The sequence below is a fragment of the Oreochromis aureus genome, linkage group 17 (genome assembly GCF_013358895.1).
Source record: "Oreochromis aureus strain Israel breed Guangdong linkage group 17, ZZ_aureus, whole genome shotgun sequence".
In the NCBI taxonomy this organism is placed as follows: Eukaryota; Metazoa; Chordata; class Actinopteri; order Cichliformes; family Cichlidae; genus Oreochromis; species Oreochromis aureus.
Window position 1 is genome coordinate 22,056,410 of NC_052958.1, and position 22,344 is coordinate 22,078,753.

The 22,344-nt window shown below is 41.6% G+C and overlaps 1 protein-coding gene across 3 annotated transcripts; it reads right to left on the bottom strand.

Moving 5' to 3' along the window:
• Positions 1–6,009: 6,009 nt before the first annotated feature.
• Positions 6,010–21,915, bottom strand: LOC116321851 (CCR4-NOT transcription complex subunit 2-like). Of its 3 annotated transcripts, none has more exons than XM_031741794.2 (15): positions 21,779–21,915; positions 18,832–18,963; positions 17,750–17,822; positions 17,485–17,623; positions 17,192–17,398; positions 16,870–16,946; positions 16,660–16,785; positions 16,148–16,278; positions 15,938–16,058; positions 15,060–15,216; positions 14,844–14,905; positions 11,343–11,419; positions 11,164–11,264; positions 10,883–11,027; positions 6,010–8,950 (listed from the first exon to the last, which is right to left on the bottom strand). In XM_031741794.2, exons 2-15 carry the CDS (start codon positions 18,949–18,951, stop codon positions 8,864–8,866), a joined length of 1,623 nt encoding a protein of 540 aa, XP_031597654.1. In that variant the 5' UTR covers positions 18,952–18,963; positions 21,779–21,915; the 3' UTR covers positions 6,010–8,863. The 3 variants fall into 3 exon arrangements, with proteins under 3 accessions (XP_031597654.1, XP_039457137.1, XP_039457138.1); XM_039601203.1 differs by lacking the exon at positions 21,779–21,915 and adding an exon at positions 20,883–21,069; XM_039601204.1 differs by lacking the exon at positions 21,779–21,915 and adding an exon at positions 20,883–21,065 and having other exon boundaries at positions 11,370–11,419.
• Positions 21,916–22,344: the final 429 nt, after the last annotated feature.

Below are 22,344 nucleotides of genomic sequence, written 5' to 3' on the forward strand. Positions count from 1 at the left end.
CAACAATGAGCTCTTTGGTTTTCTTGGTGTTCAGTGCCAGGTTGTTTTCTGAACACCATGCTGCCAACTTCAGGACTTCCTCTCTGTACTCTGCCTCGTCTCCCTTCGAGATGAGTCCGACTACCGTGGTGTCATCAGCAAACTTGATGATGAGAGTGTTGTTGTGGGCGGACTGCAGTCGTGGGTGTAGAGAGAATACAGGAGGGGGCTCAGCACACAGCCCTGTGGGAGCCGGTGCTCAGTGTGCGAGTGGAGGAGAGATGAGGGCCGAGTCTCACAGTCTGGGGCGGTTTGTGAGGAAATCCTTTATCCAGGCACATGTGAGAGGAGGGAGGCCAAGAGTGACCAGTTTGTTGATGAGGATGTCCGGGATGATAGTATTAAAGGCTGAGCTGTAGTCCACAAAGAGCATTCGGACGTAGCTCTGCCGCTGCTCTAGGTGACTCAGCACAGCGTGGAGGGCTGTGGCGATGGCGTCTTCTGTGGATCTGTTTGCACGGTATGCAAACTGGTGGGGGTCGAATTCTGGGGGGAGGTAATCCTTGATGTGTTGAAGGACTAGTCTCTCAAAGCATTTCATGATTACCGGTGTGAGGGCCACAGGGCGGTAATCATTCAGGCTGGTGATGGGAGACTTCTTCGGCACTGGGATGATTGTGGCTGATTTTAGACAGGATGGGATGGCTGCCTGATCCAGTGATAGGTTGAAGAGTCTGGTGAAGATGAGGGTGAGCTGGTGTGCGCATGCTCTTATATGACACGTGTCAGCTGTACGCTCCCAAACCAGCTCTTCATATCGTCAGTGACCAGGCCTTTGGAGAGACCTCAGTGCACCAGCTCAATGTCGTCCAGTATCTGATGATTGATCAGTCTCATATTTATTCAATCAGCTGCAGTAATTTTGTAATGGATAAATGTGCAAAGCCGGTGTGATCCCCAGCTTAAAGACTTAAAAACCAGTCTGCCACTTCTTACAATAAAGGTTTCTTAGTTTCTCTGGTACAAAATAAAATAAATCGAACAAATGTTACCCTCAGCAATCAGCTGAATTGTTTTTCACCATAAGCACTGGTCCAGAATTTACCACCTGAGGTACAAAACCTCGGTCTTCATCAAAGACACAAAATCAATCCCGGAGAGGCACAAAGGAACCAAGACCTGATATTAAATGACTGCAAATTCACCAAGGTGAAAAGAAATGTTTTGAAATGTATATAAAACAACCAAATGATCACGATATTAAAAGAACAACTGCAAGCAGACTGAATAAAATTAAGAAAAATGACCAAAAATATACAGAAAACAATCCTGAAAAGACATGAAATGAACATAGAGAGACTTAAAATGTCTAGAATTAGATAAGGGACACAAAGAAATGCAAATTCAGTCTCTAAACCCTCCTCTGCTTCATTGCCTCTTTGACTCTAACAGGACCAAAAAACCAGCAGCAGTCAGTGTTTGCTGAGGTCAGAGGTTAGGTGAAGAGTCGCCCCCTGCTGGGCACTCCTTTTAGGCAGCGCCTCACTGGATTTACTGTTCAGTGAGGAAAAAAAGACATCCATGTTTGATACCACAAATACAGTCACTGCCACAAAAACCAGAGCACCCAATGTGGATTAATCCTTCTCTAAAAATAATCCCAAAATACTTGAAAACAGTTTCCTGCTGTAACTGCAGATGACTAGTGCTTTTCAGAGATCAAACTTTAAATTTCTGCTGCAGATATTAAGATTGAATCCTAATCTCCAGCTGTTTAAATGTAGTGACTTTTAGCGGTCTGTGTTGAGGCCAAGAGACGTGATCAGTCGGGTCTTTTAAATATTTTTAGCCAGTGAAAAGCTGAGTGGGTCAGAAAAGACTAAACACTGGAAGGATTTTGTTGCTGGAAGCAGTGAAAGAAGAGCAGCTTCCTGCAGCTGCAGTGTAAAAATATCACCTTTTAAATAATGATATCCTTCAATCTGCAGTGGGTGTGCGGTTTTCTCTCTCTCTGCTTCGGCCTGTTGCATAAACGCCACAAGCTGAAAGGCTCCAGAATAAAGGCTCAGCATTATGCACTGGTAATCAGAGAGAGGCATGTGGCAGGATTATTATCATCTCTGCGGATCAAAAGATTACAAATAATAACGGACATCAGCGAGGAGGAACCGGGGCCGCTTGTCTCTGCAGATCCAGCAGCAGCAGGAGAAAGCAGCCACTGGAGAGGAACTCCCGACAGCTTCAACAAGTTTGAGGTTTAAACTCAGTTTGCATGCATGAGCAAAGGAAAGTGAGGCAGCGTTTCACTTTTGGCAGCCGGGAGCAACAGTTGGCATCCTCTGTCGATGGGATTTAGACTTTCAGGAATAAAGCAAATAAAAATGGATAAAAAAAAAAAGAAAAGAAAAGAAAACAGGGCCATCCTGTGACCGACATCAGCATTCAGATGATGCGATTAGGCTGCAGAGTATTTGCTCCGGCTGTCCTGAAATAACACAGAAGCAGCGCAGCCGCTGTAGAGGCAACATTTGGCTGAAAATCCCTCCATCAACACAGTAACATCCCTCATCAAGGAGCGACAGAGGCCTCCGACAGCATCAGGAGAGAGGCCAGCCTCAGTCTGCAGGTTTCAGGCAGCGTTAACACATCACTGCACCACAGAGCGACAGACGGCCTTCTGCTGCTAGAAACCCCACATCAGAAATATTCATCTGAAAATCTGTCACGTATTACGTTTAATTTCAGTCTGATGAGTTTCTTCTCCTGGAATCTGCAACCAGAGCTCAAATGTATGCTCTGTGTTCAAAGTGGATTTAAACAGCAATAATGCAAAGGTGACTGATTGTGATCATTATGTGTACTGCTGGTAAAGGAAAGAAGAAATGATGTAAATCTTTAAGCCCAAAGTTCTAAAAACAATCAAAAATCACCTAAAATTGAGAGCAGCTTGCTGAGATTGCCTGTAGTTTGCATGGAAGATGCCAACCCTGCTGAAACTCACAAACCAGAATCAGACAACGATCGCCTTCAAAGTAAAAGTTGTACCATCACAACCAGCATGTTTCAAAAGGTGCAGCTTTTACTTTGGCGGTGAGTGGTCTCTGGTTCAGCTGGAATTTGCAGGCAAGTCGCCGTCTTCCATGCAAACTACAGGCGACTGCAGCAACCTACTATTAACCAATCACAGTGAGTTCTTTGGTACAGATTTCACCCAGCAACTACTCGCCAACCACTTAGGGAATGCACGTTTTCCCTTTGCAACCACTCTCTGGGCCTAAATGAATAAGATTAAATAAATAAAATTTATTTTATTATTTTCTTGTACTTCTTTGATTTTTAAGTTCATGTATATCACAATAGCACCTCAGACAAAAGCATTATGACTTCTAGTTTATTGTAATTAAAGAGCCAAATATTTATATTCTTTATTCATGACTAAAGGGCTCTATTTTGGGACCCTTTATTTGTTTCTGACTTAGTTCTATTGGTGGGAATTATGAAAGTATGCAGCAATGAATTAAATAGAATTGTTTCTGTTTAACTTCATTTTTCACTGGTTTTAATAAGCAGCTTCTTAAACTTGAATTTCTTTGCTGGATTTATGTGTTTTTACTTCAGTTTTTAATGACTCCACTGATTCACTTACGTCTGTTAAGTTTTATATTATCTGCATTGTGTTATATCAAAGTCTCTGTGGTGGAATGAAATGTGCTGTATAAATAAAGTTTTACCTGATTTTTAGTAGAACTGTAATAGGATGGGTTATTTTGCCTCACTGCGCTAGAGAAAGTCTAATAAAGTTTATTGTGATCTGTCTGAGTGCTTTCTGTAGACAAATGATGTAAAAAGTCTATTTGGGACAAACATTTCAGATTTAAGGTGTCAATAATCTACATCTGTCATTCTCAGCATGGCCTAAAACTCAAGACTGAATATTAAAAATGAGAATAAATGGCTGGTTGATTGCAGACTTAATGAAACCAGCAAAACAAAGTGAGTTTCCCTCCACGCACAGCAGATTATTTCACAGTAACAGGACAAATAATCCCAGCTCTCGCCTTGGGAACGTGATGCTCATTAATGTTTCTACTGCTTCCAAACAGGTTAGTGTAGTTTGTATTTGTTTGAGGCAGCAAACGTGGAGTCACGACGTCGTTCTCGGTTAATGTTGTGCGACTCTTTAAGGAAAGAGTGTGATGGAGTTTTTTTCCTGGGTTTAATAAAAAGAAACGAGCTAATTAACAAATAAAGTGAAGTTTTAACTTCTCACATTCACCCACTCTCTCTCACACTCTTTGTTTCACTTTAGATTAGTTTGTTGCTTGGTTACATAACTGTGTTTAGAGGGCAGTTACATAAAAATATGAAAACATATTTAACACAAGAAGAAGCAGCAAAGGTTCACCTTTGTATTAGAGCACAGAGAGAAAAGTTTAAAAGAAAAATTTAAATGTTTAAACTGAGACTGAGATTCCAGTTTTCCAAGCAATCGAAAACTATTGATCACAGAGATTGAAGATCTCTTCATCATCATCATCATCTCCCTAACACTCAGCGATTTAAGTTAAATATCTGAGTTTATTTGTTTTCAGTGTTCACCTCCATTTAAATTTTCTCTTTATCCTCATTGGTTTGTTACACCGCAGTTTTAATCTACCGCTGCAGTACAATCCACTTTTCCTTTTCAGCCTCTGTGCCGCTCATTTTCCTTTACTCATTTACAGTCTGTGTATTTACCTCTGGGTTATAAATCCGTCTTTTTCCTGCAGGTTTATGTCTCCATTAAACTGTTTTTGTTAATCTCCCACAGTCAATGAAAAGTCACTTCACTGGTTAGGTGAAAAAAGCTTTGAATGATTTAACATGAACCCTTTTAACTCTGTAGATGTACTCGATGACTGACTTTAGTTATATTTATTGATAATTTATAGATTCATTGATTTATTGAACCTCACACAGTGAAGAGCAGCCTCCTACCGTTTGTCGTCCTTTGACATGTGGCTCCCTCTGCTGGACAAACCCTGAAACAGCAGACAAAACAATTTTTGTATTAATTTTGCATGTTACACCTCTACGACAGGTGAATGAGCATTCACAGCAGGCCATTTCACATTTACTTGCAGCTGTTAAAGCCGAGCAGAACATCACAGTCCAAAGGTCCTTCAGTAAAGGACGAGGAAACTTTCCTAACCTGTTTACTGAGTGTGAGTCTGAGAAAGTGGTTCAAACTGAGTCTGTTCTTTATACGATATTTACAACTGGGTTCTCAGTGGAGGAAAAAGTTGCTTGCTGTGAGATAGTTAAAGTTTTTTTTTTTTTTTTTTAAAGTATGAATTGTTGTAACTAAAATTTCACAGCTGTTAACGAGGCTCCTTTGATCGTGCCAAAAGATCCCGAACCAACCCACAGATAGCTCTGAGGTGGAGACGTCAGTCACAGCATTGCTCTTTAAAGAAAGTAGAGAAGAGTTGGTCATATTTTAACAGCAAAGATAGAAAAACACAATCATGTCCCCGTTTGGATCCATTTGAGTCCAGTGGGGCTGAAATTTGAATAAAATCACGGTTTATTTTAATTTTTGGCTCCATAGTGGAGTTGAATCAAATCAAACATGGAGTTGAAAGTAGTCTCATTGTTGATCTTAAGATAATGAAGCTGCAATAAACTGACTTTTAAACACAAATATTGAGCAGTAAGCTTTCAGGACAAATTAATATAAAGACGAGGGTCAAGCAGATGAGACAGACCCAGTGAGACTGATTTGAATGATTTCCACATTTAGACAAACCTCACTTTAAACTACAGCCATGACCAGAACTATTGGACACTGACAAATCAAAGCTCTGACGTTCAGCTTTAATCAAAGGGTTTTATGAAAATGCTGCGTTAACTGTTTACGAATTAAAGCCATCTTCACACAAACTATAAATACTTCTATATATGAATAATTTACAGAATAATTATGGACCTGACTGGACAATTGGCTCCTCGAAGACTGACACAAACACAAATAAACACCCAGGAGTCGTGTTTCAGTTTCATTACCAGAATATTTATTTTATTCTTTTTCTATTAAAACACTAGCTGCCATATTTAATAAAACAGCCAACGGCCAAGTGCCTCAGTCCTCATCCTCCAATCAAAACTCCTCAGACAGGTCACACAGGTCTGTGGGCGTGTCCTTGGCTTTGCTGCTGCAGTGTGAACTAGCTGGCCCCTCCCCTCCCCCAGTGATTGTTGTTGCTAGTAGGTGGGCGGAGTCGGGCGTGGTCCCCTGGAAACCGTCTCCATGACAGGAAGTGGAGTATTGCATCGTTAAGTGGTGGCCAGCTGAAGAGGGAGGGGTTTCTTTTCTGTTTTGACCCCTTTTCGTTTTCCATAAAAATACTGCCTCACTTTTATGTATACATATTTAAAATACATATACATAACTGGACATTGGTGCCTCCTGGTGGTTAAAGATATGAAAAATTCAAAGCCTTAAAAAAAAAAAACTTTTGGGGATGATTTTTTTTTTTTAAATAAAAAAAACTTTCAAAGTTGATTTTTGAAACTTTCTCAAGCTACAGCTATGAGCTAATTAGCTTAGCATAAAGATTGAATGGGCTTTAACAGGTAGCTTAGGTCTGCCCACAAGAAAAGCACCTCACGATTAGGATGGTATGTTTGTTTAAGCAGCTTTAAAAAGAGTAAAAATCAAAATTATCAGAGTATAGTTTTAACTGGTCCCAACACAACGTGTATGCAGCAGATTAAACTAAACAGACCCATGAGAGCTGGGCTGCCAGTGTCCACTTCCAGTGTTTTTGCTAATGATGCTAATTATCTCCCAGCTGTAGCTTACAAGCAAGGTGGTGGTGTCATGAGAAACCGATTGGTTTGACTGTTACCGGGCAGAAAACAGACTTGGGACAAAATTTAAGAAAAAAAAACAAAAAAAAAAAACGAGGAAGATAAAAAGAAAATAATGTTAAAGGTGAAGAAATAAGAAGTTTGAGAAGCAGAAAACAGTGTTAACAAAAATTAACATAAAACAGGTGAAAAGCAGCAGGTGGAGCTTTCTACAGGTGCTGATGGAGCACCCGGGGTTATACCTGAAGCTACCTCAATAAACCCCAGGTTCTGCCTTTCAGTACAGACCTCCGCTCGGTGGGAAACTGTGCGACTCACTGTTGGGGGCTTTCAGTGCAGCAAGTAACTGTAATCTTTATAAGTGGATACAGGCAGCAGAGTTTGAGTTTTTGATCTCCAGGCAGAAGTCAAAATTTTGCCTCATTTTTAGCAAGAATAACAATTAAAATATGAAACAGATCGCAGGTGCTAGTAGGAGAGTAGAAATAGGTGCAGCTATCCAACTATAAATCCATCCCATTAATTATTATGGCCACTTATCCTCAGGATAAACTGACAGTCGGATAAGCTGGGAGATTAAACCCTGGACAGGCTAACAGAGAACGACAGACAACATTAGCATCATCATCCCAACGTCTTTGTAGCTGTAAGGTCAGGGTAGTGATTGGTGCCTCCTGATTAGGTTTTAGCCAGAACCAAGAGAATCTGAACTGGGGTTTTATTTATTTAGACATAGCAGACGTTTTCTGATTATCTAATCAACGAGAACTTGAGAAAAGTGCGCTGATTTCTATTCAAATAAAGCAAGACAAACTCAGTCCCTTTGCTGTACTGAAAAGCCATGTTTACCATGGTGTGAACCCCCAAAGGCCGATTATGAGGCAGCAAAACTCAAAATTATTTTTAAAAAGTGTTCTTATATGGCAAGTGTCAGTTATTTCACCAAACCAAAGCTGACTTCTGCATGGACTAACATAAGATCTGACACAAAGGAGGAAAATCTAAAAAAAAAGAAAAAAAAACTTCTTTTTTTTTCTCCATCTTGAAAAAGCTGGAAACAATTTCAGACTTGACTAAAACATGAAGATTTGTAGTAGATAAATCTGAAATAGCATTCACCAGATTTCAGATTTAACGCCATTATCATCCAGAAAGACAAATCTGTTTTCTTAAATACCACCTCAGATTTCTGTCTTTCAAATGACAAAAAAAAACAAACAACAAAAAAACAAAAAAACAAAACCTAATGTCTTTTTCTTTTTCACTTTTAAACAGGCTGCCAACTCAGGAGAAAAAAAAATAACTGCAGATGGTGAAATATGTATAAAAGACTTTTCCTTGAGGGATAAAAGGAATGTGTCCACCTGTGAAAGACCTCCCTGCAGTATGAAATCACCTGCTGCACTCTCACCTGTCTGTTTAAATTAAACCCGCTTTATAACACAAAGGAACCAAATGGAAAAAAAAGGATATTTTTTCCTCTTTTATTATGAAATAGTGCTACAATGTACATTGCATGTTCTCCTTACTGTCTGATGATGTGCTCTGGTTTGTAATGCTGGGGGATAAACCTGATAAAAGAGCATGGGTGACAGATATTGCCAGGTTTCAGAGAGGTGCGACACAGTGGGAAATAATTATCCATCCTGAAAGGTGATCACTTCCTGTGTTAAAATCTGGTTTCTCTTAAAAGCTTCTGGAGACAAAAATAGTCGATTCTTAAGACTGAGCAGAAACATGAGTCACTCGATCAGATGGACACTTTGCAGTGCTTGTGTCTGTGCATCGAGTCTGTGGTCCACTTCACAGACCAGCCAAATCAAACTGATGGAGAAGTGGGGAATTTAAAAAAAATAATAATAACGATGATGAGGTAAAGAAGGAACAAAAATCTGAAAAAAATAAAAGGATGAAGTCTGTTCAGAGAGGAGGACAGGAGCCGGGATGTCCTCCCCGTTCAGTGTGTGCAGGTGGAAAAACCTAATGGGGTCAGGAGGGCCAATGGCAGGCAGGCAGTAGGAGAGACAGCCAATCAGAAGGCCTGCTGGGCAGGATTGTAGTTGAAGGTGGAGGGAACGTGAGGTCGCTCTTCTAGTTTGTCATATTCCAGATGAAATTCCTGAAAACGAGGAGGAAAGTGGATTTTACACAGCGTTTATCATATTCTGTGTTTACTTTCAAAATGAAACTAGCTTTGGATTTAATGGGATGCAAATGCATATTTTCATTTGATCCAATCACATTTTACTATTAAAACAGTTAGCTTTTTTTCTAGGCAAGGCTCGCAAAATTTCAAAATCTCTGGTAGCCCTTCGGGCAGGCACTCTTCAGTTTTTGGTAGCCCAAAATAAATTTAAGTAGCCCGAATAAAAAAGAGAGCAATTTTTTAATGTTTTGTTTCCTTTACAATATTATACTTTAATGTATAATATTGTAACGGACACAAAAATTAATCAGAAAGTTGTTAAAATACAAATCACAACAACTGTATAAAAATCACAGTCATCAACTCAAATATTTGGTTCTAATTGAACAGAAATTTCTATGAACTTGTAAGAACTGTGTAGAACATGAATCAGTCTGTGTCAGATCCTGAATCTGAAATTTCCACTGAAGTCAAGGGTAAGAGGCAAGTGGAACCAAGATTGAGGCCATTTGCTTTTTGAAGTTTGCAAAGACTGCTAAATTTTGACAATGGTAGTTCACTCTTTGCAACATAGTACGCTTTTGAAAGATTTTTCAGGACTTCTTGTGCTTGGTTTATTTTTAGTATGTGTTTTGCAATTGCTGTTTGTTCTGGGAAAGATATTGCAGACTGGGCAATAATGCATTTCTTGTGTTTCTCATGGGTTCTGATGGGGTCTTTCTTAAAATTACTGGTCCCAGTTACAAAGGCGCTTGTCGACTCAAATGAAATGAAACTCACGACACACCTGGCAGAACATGATGTTATTTAGCTCGTCATATTCCAGCCACAGAAATTCTTTTGTCCATGAAACCAAAAAAGCTGAGCTTTCTTTTTGCCTCATAGTCTGATTTGTCATAACTTTTCCGTTTTGTGGTAGGCTTTTATTTGCTGCCCCTTCTTCACCCTGACCTGTCTTATTTGGCTCTGCAGAACTAAAATACCGGCGTAAATCCTGCTGCTTTTACACACGTACTTACATAACGGTCAGCGATTCTCTGCGCAATCAACCTCTCACATGTTTAAGCTTGCTGTGGGAGATTTCACTTGTCAGGTTTGAATAGTAAGCTAATGAGTGATAAGACGATGTCAGAGGAATCGGTGCGCAATTAATCGTCACTCACCAATCAGTGCTGCTGCTCTCTACACACCGTTCGCGCGATCGCAAAGTGAAAGTGAAAGCAAAAAATAAGCACAAATTCAAACGCGATTTCAATATGTCACATATTGACAGTGGCTCATCGATGTCAATGACATAATTACTCAGCTACATTTTTGAAAGAATGCAAAAGCATGGACATATATTTTCCTTCCTATGATAGCCCGACGGGCAGGGCTGAGGTAGATTTTGGTAGCCCCACTGGAAAAATCGCTAGCCCTGGGACGTCAGGCTAGCGATTTTGCGAGCCCTGCTAGGATATAATTGTTCTCAAATGTAGACTTGTTCAATAAAATCAAACTGAAGTTCTGAACCTCATTTCAAGCAGATCTACAGATCCAGGACAAACGTCAAACATTCCTCCCAGAGATGAGGAAAATACTTCAGTAATGATCGGTTCATCTGATCTCTGTATGTTCTTCCTCACTTGGAGGGGAAAAAAGTAGTAGAACCTTCTTCTTCACTTAGTTTTTGACCTGAGGAGCTCTTTTAGAGGCTGAGACAGGGATAGCAGCAGAAGGAGCTGCCCTTACCACCACACAGCTGTACGAATGCAGTCTTTAGTACTGAGTGTTCAAACACTCCGACCAGTTTCATGAAATCAAGATCTGAGAACTTTCAACCTGATCAAATGTAGGCAACACATCCTGGTGCCGATTTAAAGTGTGTGTTTGTGTATGTATGTGTGCGCGCGTGTGTTCGTCCACCTTGGCCACCTTCCTCCAGTTGAGGCAGTCGAAGAAGTAGTAGGTCCCTCTCTCATAGGCGTTGGTCTTCAGCGTGGGCTCCATCCCCGGAGCTCGAGTGATCCAAACCCGCTCCTCTTTATGATACCTCCAGTCCCTGTTAAACCTGGACACACACACACTCTTACTTTCATCTCAGTTTCAGGCAGTTTTCTCATCCAAACATCAAAGTTATTTAGTTTCCACCCATGTGGTGACTGACTTAGTGTGATTAGGGTGCAGTAATGACCGGTCGCTCTTACAGTTCTACAGCAGCCAGCAGTTGTAGGAGGTCTCCTCCGTTCATATAGTAGAGATAAAACAGCAGATCTTCACCATACCGAGACAACTTGATAGCTGCCAACTGCACATGAGAGAGAGAGACAGATTAATACGGACACATTTTTCAGGAGATCAGTCTCATAACAATCATGTAAAGGACCTTTGGGGTGTCTTGTGAAGGAGGTACCTTGTCCCTTATGTGGATGTTGGTTAAATACTCTGAGGGGACGTGGAAGTCTGCAGGAAAAGAAAAGATAAAATCAACAAACAGGACAAAATGAAAAGCTTCATTAGAAAAACTGCACAACTGGCCTGCATGTAATTAATGCAATGAACAGGCGTAGAGCATTTTGATGTTATTTAAGCAACTAAAATTAAGTAAATTTAAACTTCAGTAAATTCAGTCTCACATTATAAAAACTGATTGGAAAAAAAACATGATGCATTAACTCGTTCTGACCACATGGAGGCAGAAAAACTCCAGATTTAAGTTTCCTGTTGATGAAGTACTCAACGAGTCCTTATAAATAGATATAAACGAGTTTGGCCAACATGCATTAAAAGCAAAGATTTTTTTAAATAAAACAGAATTAAGAATTAAAATCGGTTAAAAACTGTTTGAATCAGCCATGATGATTATCCTCTGTTCACCACCAAAACTTTTAACACACAGCAAAAACCCTGAAGAAGAATCTGTGTTCAAGAGTTAAAATGTCCAACTTTGGTGAAAATTAGCTTCACTGCACAGCGTGAAAACCAAAAATCAATGAGAATGGAAGAGCTCATCGATGCTGTCTGGGGGCGGCTGGAGCAAAGCGGTTCTTCACTGTCAAAGAAAAAGCTCTAACTCAGTGAGTGTTAACAGTCAGACTTCAGGGAAAGCCGTGACAATGCATTTGTTGAACTCGAGTCCAGAAATCGAGAGGACTCCTCCTCACCCTGCTGGCTGTTTGGAGTGAGCAGGTTTCGAATGAAGCTGGGGTCCGTTCTTCGTACCTCGCTAAGTAAGTTAGCCGGATTTGATTGTTGACGATTTCGCGTGATCTTGGATCATTCGGTTCTTCGAAGCTCATCCGGGACTTGCTGTCATAGCAACAGATCCGTAAGCGTAAACCTGCTTGGGAGCAGGCTTACTTTATGTAAACAAGATTAGATCGCGGCCACTCAGGTATGTCCGCTGCAGTTATACGAAAGCAACAGCGATATTTCGCCACTGTTTTACCATAAATAAATATTATCAATGTAACTAAAGATAATGCAGTATTTGATTCTTTTATTGATTTCATACAGATACATACAGGTCATTTCCGAAAAAAAAAGGGAAATGTACTATTAATCATTCTATGTCATGTAGTAGATTATTTCAGATGTAATTCATATTTTAGGGTAGTAATAGTAAATTACTACGTGCAATCAAGATGAGAGACCACGGCTATAAAAGCGAAGGTGGATTTGGGAAGTCTGTCGCAGCCATGTCCTGTCCGTTTGTACGCGAGCAACCCATTGCGGAAGGTGCAAGACTGATAAGGAGAGTTTTCAGAATTCAGCGGATATTGCGGGATAGACAGGATCCTTTAGCTCAGCGCGACAGTGTGCTCATAGAGAGATATCGATTTTCCCGTCAGGGTATTATTTACTTTCTTTCTTTCTCTCTCTCTCTCTCTCTAGATATATAGATATATAGATATATCTATATATCTCCCAACTTACTGTGCATGCTTCAGTCACCCCTTGCATGGGAACAGGTAAAAGTGATGGAGTGTTATGTAAAACTACACAAAAAACCCCACAATGTCAATAAATATCACAGTACAAAAAGCATTTTAATTAAGGCAACAACCAAATATTTTACATTGTACAAATAGCACCAGTTATGAAGGTGCTGCTACTGCACCCCGGCTGCTGGTCTAAGGAAGAGCTGCCCCCAGGGATGCCCTCAACAATGGGTCTGGTGGCATTCAACCCTACGGCCAGCTCCTCTGCCGGGGTGTGACGAGGGGGTGCAGGACCACCACCTGTCTTTATTTGCTCTGCCCTTTTCTTGGTTGCTGTTATAAACAAACAAACAGATTATTTCAGGGTCTCTTTTCAAGAGACTAAAAGCAATATAAGTGATAAATATTACCATTCTGTAGAATATTCTTATATTTCACTTTTACTTGTTCCCATGTTCTAGTGGGTCCTGTTGTGGCTCTAATGTGAAAGAGGATATAATGTAATATAATATAATATGATATAATGTAATATAATATAATAAATTACTTACGAGTTTAATTTGTCAGCAACTTTCTGCCAGCCCTCTCTCCTTGCTTTTGCAGCCTTTGCAGTGTTCCCTTGCGTTTTAATTAAACTCTGAAACTCCTGATATCCCTCAATCAAGAGTTCTTGCTCTGCTGCCGAAAAATACTGAGCGCGCTCCTTCGACATCTTCGCCGACCAATCACAGAGTTGCCGATCAATGTTTCTACTATCGATGCGTAGCCCCTTTTAAGCCACCCAGTGATCTCAGATTACTTCATCCAGCTATACTAATCGTCAACAACAGGTGTGTTCGGAGAACCGGATTAGCGAGCTCAAAGTTAGTGCGATGATTTGATCTTGGATGTGTCATTTGATCTTGGATGTAGTAAGCGAGGTACAAAGAACGGACCCTGGTTTCTTACGTACGACCACATCAATACACTGATGTTGCTAACATATCAGGTCAATTTTTCTTGTCTATTTTAATTTACTCTGCAGGCTGATCTGTCACTTTGCTGCTGCGCTGACACTGACAGGAATGCCTCCGAAGTCCCAAAAAGAGTCAGACGCTCAGAGTTTCTAAGCCTGTAGAGGTTCCAGTACCTCTCTGAAGTCAGAGTAAACTTAGCAGCAGCCTTCACATTTTTTCACAAAGCATCGTTTCTAATGGTGAGCAAATGGCTATTTTACAGGACTGTGAGAAAATGAACACTTTCCTGCTGACTTCAAGGTCTCAGGCTACGTCCACACTAGCCTGGATAGATTTGAAAACGGCGTTTTCATCTGGAAACGCTCCGCGTCCACACTATCGTTTTCAGTCATTTTCACAGAGTTGTGCGTCCATATTGAAACGGCTGAAAACGCTTACGTTCCAGTACTGCGCATGCGTGAAACGCAAGACGATTCGACCTGCCTCATTTCTGTCTGCCGCTTATTTACTTTCCGGCTCTTTGAAACGTCGCAGCAAAATGTCGAGGAAAAGCACCAAGTTTTTTAAATGGACTAACAATGAGGTGGAGTTGTTGCTGTGAGTAACACAAGTACAAGTACAAAGTTGCAAAGGCGAGTGAGAATTAAAGAATTTGAAGAAAAGCTATCTGAAACATGTACAAACTGATATTAATCTTTAATTGATTAATTTTAACCTTTAATTAATCTTTAAAATTGAGAGCAAACAAAACAACTGCTGTATAATGCCCTCCACTATTGTAGTTTAACTGGTCACTTGACTGCATCACATGACTAAAATGTGTCATCGTCTTCAAAAAGTCTCCCTCTTCGCTGTCCTCACTGCGGCGCGAAAGCACCGTTTTCAAATGTATGCGTTTTCTACAGCGTTTTCAAAACGATGCGTTTTCAAACAAAAACGCATTAGTGGACGTATTCTCAGTCACTACTTCCAGGTTGGTGTTAAACTCACCTATATCCTGCGGTCGACATGGAGCCGATGCCCACGGAGACGCAAACTTAGGATAGAGATTCCTGACAGAGAGAGGGAGAGAGAGGGTCTGAGTGTGAGAACAGTGACAGGTCGTTCAGCTGCTGCTGCGGCCATTCAAAAAAAAAAAAAAAAAAAAAACTTTAAAGACGCTGCTCGTCTCCAACTAAAAATCGCATCTGCATGTGCGACTCGTACTCAGGCGAGTTGAGGTTGAGGCCAAGTGTGGTGAGGTCTGAGCCCAGTGCCAGGTGGACCATGCCGGGGTCGGTCTCCGCCGCCCGGATGAACGTCAGAAGGCCAATCATTCCAAACTGGTCTGTTACCATGCCAACAGGGATATTGGTCACTCGCCCTGGGACACAAAGACAACAGAGGATTACGAATTATCTTAAAATCTCTTCTGCTTGTTTTTTTTTTTTTACCCAAACTCACTCAAAGATAAGAAAATCTCCATCTAATGGTTCTGAGTTAATTCAATGAGAAGAGCAAAACAAACAAGCAAAACAAAAAAAACAGTGCGAAGGAAGAACTCCCTTTTAAGACTAAGTCCACCTGCAGCATCAGGCTGAGGGTGGGGAAGCTATCTGCTGTGACAGACTGGGGATGATGAGGATGGAGGAGAAATAATAAGGATCAAAGTGTTCGGAGGTTCTTTTAATACACAGATTAAATTCACATTAACAATTTTCAGTTCCGGCCTTTTTTAATTCGGTTAAACACGTCACAGCTGGGTCTTCAGAAACCTATTAAACCCTTTCATAGTGACATAAAACTGCATTTGTTTGGCAGACTCATCATCTGACGAGTCTCAACATCTGACATTTATGATTTTATATGTTCCATTATAGTTTCAGCTGCTGAAACAAATGTATTTCCCCACAGTAAACACAAATTAAGCTTTTCTTATTTTATCTCAATTCTGTGATAAACTAATAAAGCCCTTATGTCCCATTTATTTCCTTTCTCTTTAAATTCTCAAACAGATGACTCTGAACATTTTCAGGGTTAACATCCAGAAACAAAGATCAGCTGATGTCTGGCTCCTGAGCGATTATCTGCTCGAACTGTCTCACCGTCAGGAAGCACCTGAATCCCTTTCTTCTGCTGGTTGTTGTTGCTCGGTGCGGAGCTCTTATCGCCGGGGAACTTTGGACCATCTGAGTTAGAGGCTGGCTTTCCCGATGAGTTCAGATTCTGATTGCATGGAGACAGACGGGACAAATGAGGATGAGTTGGGAAGTTAAAGAAGCAGAAAGCGGATGACGGAGAGACAGAGATGTCACCGTTTTGCTGTCTTCGTTGGTGCTGGTGGGGTCTTTTGTTTGGTAGTTTGGCCCTGGGAGAGCTGGGAAATCTTCGTTGTGAATGGAGAAGTCCTGCGACTGCTCACTGGACGGCTTGGTTACCATGCCAACTGGAGAAAGTGACCAATTGCAGAACATTAATTAACAAAACACACAACAGACAGACACACTGATCAGCAGCAAATGTAAGATTTTATAAGGTTTTTATTGAATATTTATTGTGTTTGACCAACGGTTGAAAATATTCAGTTTACTATAAAACAAGAAAGAAAATCCACCAAAATAAGCGTTCCGTATTTCTCATCGCTGTCCCCCATCGTGGTTCAATTGAAGTTAAAGCAAATATTCTAACAGCTCCATAAATGGTTTGATTTTCTTTACATTTAATTGACTGCTTGACTTTTGTAAAGTCTAGACCGCTGCGTAGAATTAAAGGACGCCTCTATATTAGACAAACAGGCACAAACAGATAAATGTCCCTTCTGTGTTACCGTAGGGAGCTCGACCGGTCAGCGGGTTGTGCAGTGGGGTGGGATTCGAACCTCCATCCCTCCGACTCCTGTCAGCTAATGCCGGGAAATCCGACAGGTCCAACCCCGTCACATTCTCACTGCCGTCTGAAACGAGTTCAGAGAGGTCACATTACAGCAGGTCGGGTAACAGCTGACAGATTTTTAAAAATCCTGATGTCACTCTGTTACCTGTGCCATTGAAGATGTTGTTGGATAGCGAGTTGTTCATGAAGCCTGGATTCCTGTTCACCCCAAACCCTGACATACTGACACACACACACACACACACACACACACACACACACACACACACACACACACAGGTTTAACGTAAATTTTATACAGGTTTTTGCCGTTATGAGCTCTTCCTCTCTATTATTTCAAATCATAAATAATCATAAACATTCCTGAACCTTCGTCTCCATCACACGGTCCAGCTGTGCTGCTGAAAACCTTAATTTCTAACAACACAGGTCAAAGGTCACATCTGGACTGCAGCGATGCGAGTTACCTGTTGATGGTAAACGGCTGCCGCGCTTGTTGCTGTTTGGGCATCCCGATGATGCTGGGTGACGACCGGCTGGGACTCCCCATACTGCCGCTCCTCCCTCCTCCACCTCCACGCTCTCCGCCTCCCATCCCACCTGACTGCCCCGTCGGACCTCCCACCTGCTGGTTGTGATTGAGCACGCTCCGGCTGCTCATGGGCAGTATTCCCCTGCAGGAAGAAGTTTGTGGTTTGAAAACGAAGCAGAGACACTGACAGAGAGTTCTTATAATGAGTGCACACAGTGTGCGGGGTACCTGCTGGGTGAGGGGGGCGTGTGCATCGAGCCAGCATTGGGCGTACTGGAGAGCTGACCAGCAGACTGGTTCAACCCGCTGCGACTCAATGGAGGAGCTGCACTGCTGTTCATGCCTCGCATGGGAAACCCCAATGCACCTACAGAGAGAGCAAGCAGACAAGCGTGAAAAACGAGGTGGACTCTCCCACGTTTTCTCTGAGATAACATCACAGTAATGAGTCCACATTATTCAGCAGAAACAGGTCAGTGCCTGTTGGTCTTACTCTGCGGGCCATACAGGCTGGCTCCGAGCTGTGACAGCTGACCCGTAGAGGAGGCAGAGGAAGACGCCAACATCTGAGGAGGACAAACACACAATCACACAGATCAAAACACAGGAACACACACAGCAGCTGCAGCAGCATGCTCTGTTACTGCCAACCACTCAGGTAAGCTGGGAAGGGCTCTGTGCTGCATTCCGGGCAGTGAGGATAAAGTGAGGATGAACAGAAGAGGGCAAAGATGACAGGGAGATGAGCTGTCTGCTGTTTTTACAACAAGAGACTTGTTTTTCTTTGTTTTTGCTCGAGTTGCTTCACACAGAGCTCTCACCCCTTTGGACAGCGATATCAAATATAAGGCCTGGCATAAACTGGCCTGACCACTCAATGGCTTTGGAAAATGTGAAGGAGGGCTTAAATGTTTGCACTTTTAAATGTACTTTAATGTGCTTTTCCTGCTGATAGAAGCCTCCCCAACAGCTGTTCATACTAAACTAAAGTAATTAATTAATAAATAAACAACTAAACGACCGGAAAGTTTCTGTTTTCTCACTACTAAGTATAGAAATTTCAGATTTCTTTTTAAATGACATTTTAAAACTGACATTTTCTGGACAGTCTAGCCAATGAGCTACAAGAAGTTTTTTCTGTAATTTTGCACATTCTCTTCCTAATAAGAATCATGCTGACAGATTTCTTTCATTTATTGCAGCATATTTCTTTATCATTTGGAAAAACTGAGACATACTGTTGAAATTACACTTCTTTTTCTAGTGCATGAAGTACAACACCTGGAAAAAGTGACAAAAATAGCCCCAAGATATCATCTTATATTCAATACTGTGCACTTCCACTTGGTTTTAGGGCGATTTTTTTTTTTTTTTAACATGAGGCTACTGAATTTCACACATGTGAATGAAATGTAATGCCATGGGGCACTTTAGGGCCATTATGCCTTATGTACATGTGCAAGACCCATAAAACACCTCTGAAGTTTCTTGACTGGCTGAGCATGTCCAAACCCTCAAATGCATTTTTTGACAATAATTATAAACCGTAATGATTCCTGAACGTGCAGGACTCACGTCTTTGTCCGCACGGTGAGGAGGGAACATGGACTGCTGGCTGTAGTAGAGACTGGAGTCGTCCGGGTAGTCACTCTCTATCCCTCCCTCCATAAACTTCTTCCGGTTAGCACCAAACATACCGCGTGTCACCTGGCAAACAAGACGACAGGGAATAGTCAGACAGAAGTCATTCACTGTCATGGAACATTTCATGCTCTGAAACCAGAAACCTGCTTCTGAGCGTGCTCAGAATCTCAGGAACGACTTTTGCATGACTCACAAAAAATTGAAATTCAATTTTTAAAATCAAAAACTCATAAAATATTTAGTCTCACACTCTGCTTGTCTGCTTAATCTCAGGTTTACAGGCTGAGCTGCACCGCTTACGACGTCTAGAATTTTATTTCATTGTTTTAAGCTTGTTTTTAAAGATACTTCTCATCATTTTCTGCCAAAAACAAACAAATAACTGAACATTCCAATGTTTTTCAGCCTCATGCCAACTCCAACATCTGGATCAGGTTTCAGTATCTTCCCTGTGTGTTGTGCTTACAGCAGTGACAAATCAAAAAACTGCACTCCTCTCTGTGAGGCGTCCTTGATATAAATATGTTGGTGAGCTGATGTTTACTGTTTCTCCTCTGAGTCGCACTGTGGTGGACCTCCTCACCCAGTGTGGCGCAGAGAAGGTGATATTAATGCTGTGAACAACAACATGTTGTGTTACTGTGAGAGCAAAAAAATACAAACTTAAAAACATGTTTTAGCAGCGTGTCTGGACTTTTTCAGCCATGACAACAGTTTAAGTGTTTAAGTAAGACCTTTTTAGAAAGTATGTTGGTGCAGCAGGTGTGTAATAGCTGTGCTGTTAGCTCACCTGCTGCCTCGCAGCAAAGTAAACACAGAATAAGGCTGAACTGAGAGAGATACCCGATCCAGGCTTCTGAGGCCGATGTGTGATCCAAACACAGATCAGTTGATCCCTGATCAGCAGTTTGCAGCCATTTAGCAGCTGCTACATCAGGAGCATTTCTCTTCAGGTTTTAAATATTTGCTTTAACCAAAAGCTCAAAGGACACTGAAGCTTGGGAGGCTTTTACTGCATCTATGGCAGGATAACCTGTTATTAGAAACTGGATTAATACCATTTCCTTCTCCTGTCTCACTCTTCATAAAGATGTGAACTCACTTTTAGGCTAAATGCTAAGTTCTGGTTAAGCAGCATGCACCGAAAGTGACATTACAAGTGGTAGTGCACAGTGTAATATAATCCGGTCACACCCCTCTCAATTTCATGCACAGCGAGATCAGGTTACACAGAGGGAGATGTGACAACAACACACCTAATCTGGGGAAACACCTGGTCAAAACACAAAGGTTTTACTGTTTGTGGCATGTAAAATGTTTTGAATAAACAAAATGTCAGAGGTGTGATCTTGTTTTATCAGAAACTTTCAGGGCAGCTAAAGCACTGCAGAAAAGGCCTACTGGGTACTGGCACTAAATTCCAGGTACAAGTTTAAGCGTTGATGGTTCCTGATGTTATTCACAGTGAGAGCAGGGAAATAAGAAACTGACTAAACCACTAATAAAAATTGAGTTGTTGAGTCTCGAGTGATGTAGTCGCAGCTGTAGACTCTGATCTGATTTAAGACTGTCACTACAAACAAACCTACAAAGCTGGACCCATTTTAACAGATGAACCTAAAAGCATCCAAACCAAAAAGGCTCAAAACTAAAACACTGCCAAAGGTGTGTATCCCACCACAGCTCCTCATACTTCCCAGAATACGTTTTAATTCCAAAGACAGACAGAGGAGAGCTTCCACTGTTTAATAACTACAGAAAATCAACCAACTACACATCTTCAAGCCTCTGAACGCTTAGTTCTTTTAACTTTCAGAGTGAAAGAAGTCTGCTGGACGTTTCTTTTTTTTTTTTTACAGTAAAAGCCTCCACCACTAAATCACTGATCAACAACCAGACTGATGTGTTTGTGAGGACAAACTGCACATTAGCCAAAAGGAATATCAAAACATCACATCTCATAACACGAAGCACCAGCTAACCTGCATAATGTATCAAACCTTCCACTAAAACACAAAGCGATGCAAACAGAGATAAGCGACGCCTCCTAGAGCAGGTGCAGTCCCGGCTAACAACGGCTAGCTGAGATCCTGCTCGGCTCTGAGGTTTCATAACGAGCTAAAAACCTCCCAAACTTTTCTTTTATCCCCGCAGCCGAAGCCCAGCAGTCTGTCTGTCCGTCTGTCTCGTTTCTAAGCGGCGCTGAAGGCGCAGCAGTGTCGCAAAAACGGCTAATGTTAGCTTAGAGTGCCAAGGCTAGCGCTGCTAGTGTGTCTGATTAGGGTTAACTCCAACATTAGAATTTCCTGACAGCACTAAATGAGCCGGCTCGTCCCGCCGTGTGCTGCTCTCTGACTGCAGGTCTCCAGGAAAGAGCAGCTATCAGCAGGCGTTATCTCGTTAGCGTTAAAAATGTGTCAGACGCTACTGCTATCTAGCTGAGCAACGCACACAGGCTAGCAGCTTCTGTCATAGGAATAAATGGGGCTGTTAGCATAGAAGCTAAGCTAGCTGTTGCACTTGTGTGAACGTACAAAAGCATCTAATTGGAAACTTGTAGGTCGTTAAATTACGGTTTAACGACTCGGTAACACCGGGATAGACGCTGCTGTACGGACAGAAAACGGGGCTGAGAGGAGAACTGCGGGCAGGTGTGCTTTTGTCCGTGTTTGGGCCTGCTGCGCCTCCACTGTTAGTTCCCCAAAACAACAACAAAAAGCACCGAAACCGGGCCGCGCCGTTCAGAGCCGTACTGTACCCACTGCGCCCTTCACCAGCTGGATCTTTGCAGCGAGCACACAAACTCGGGTTCATTTAAAGGACCCTCAGCCCCGAAACTGCCGAAAAAAGATATTAAAGCAATAAAAAAGGAGCTCACCGCATCAATCCTTCTTCCCCGCTACAATCCAAGATGGCCGACATCTCACTGCCAATCAGGAGGATGTTGGGAAGGCTCCATCACTCTACTCTGTTCTACTCTACTCCACTCAGCTCTACTGTCAGACACCAGGGCCTTCTCTTTAAGAGAAGATAAAGTTCAACTTCTGTTATGTTCACTTTAACTGGATTAATCTTATGTTCCTCTTCCTCCTCTGTTCCACTCCATGTGCGGAATTGCATCACAGCCAGACTGAGAGCAGCTCACTCATAAAGATTAATATAAAATATCAACTGAGTAATATTTTTAATAATCGGATCCAAAGGGACCCTGGATATTTCCTTCTTGGTTTACCTTTAAAATAATTAACATTAACTTACTTGTAGCGTAAACTATAATAAAAACTATTGCTGTTAGCTCGGAAATGTATTCTTTTTAACTAGGTTAAGGATAAACCTCCCACTGTTACTTTGTGGTACAGGGAATTGTTTAAAGTTATTCCTCATGAAAGAGTTGATGCTGTCTTAGGAGGAGATGAGGATTTGTTCTTCAATGTTTGGTCTCCT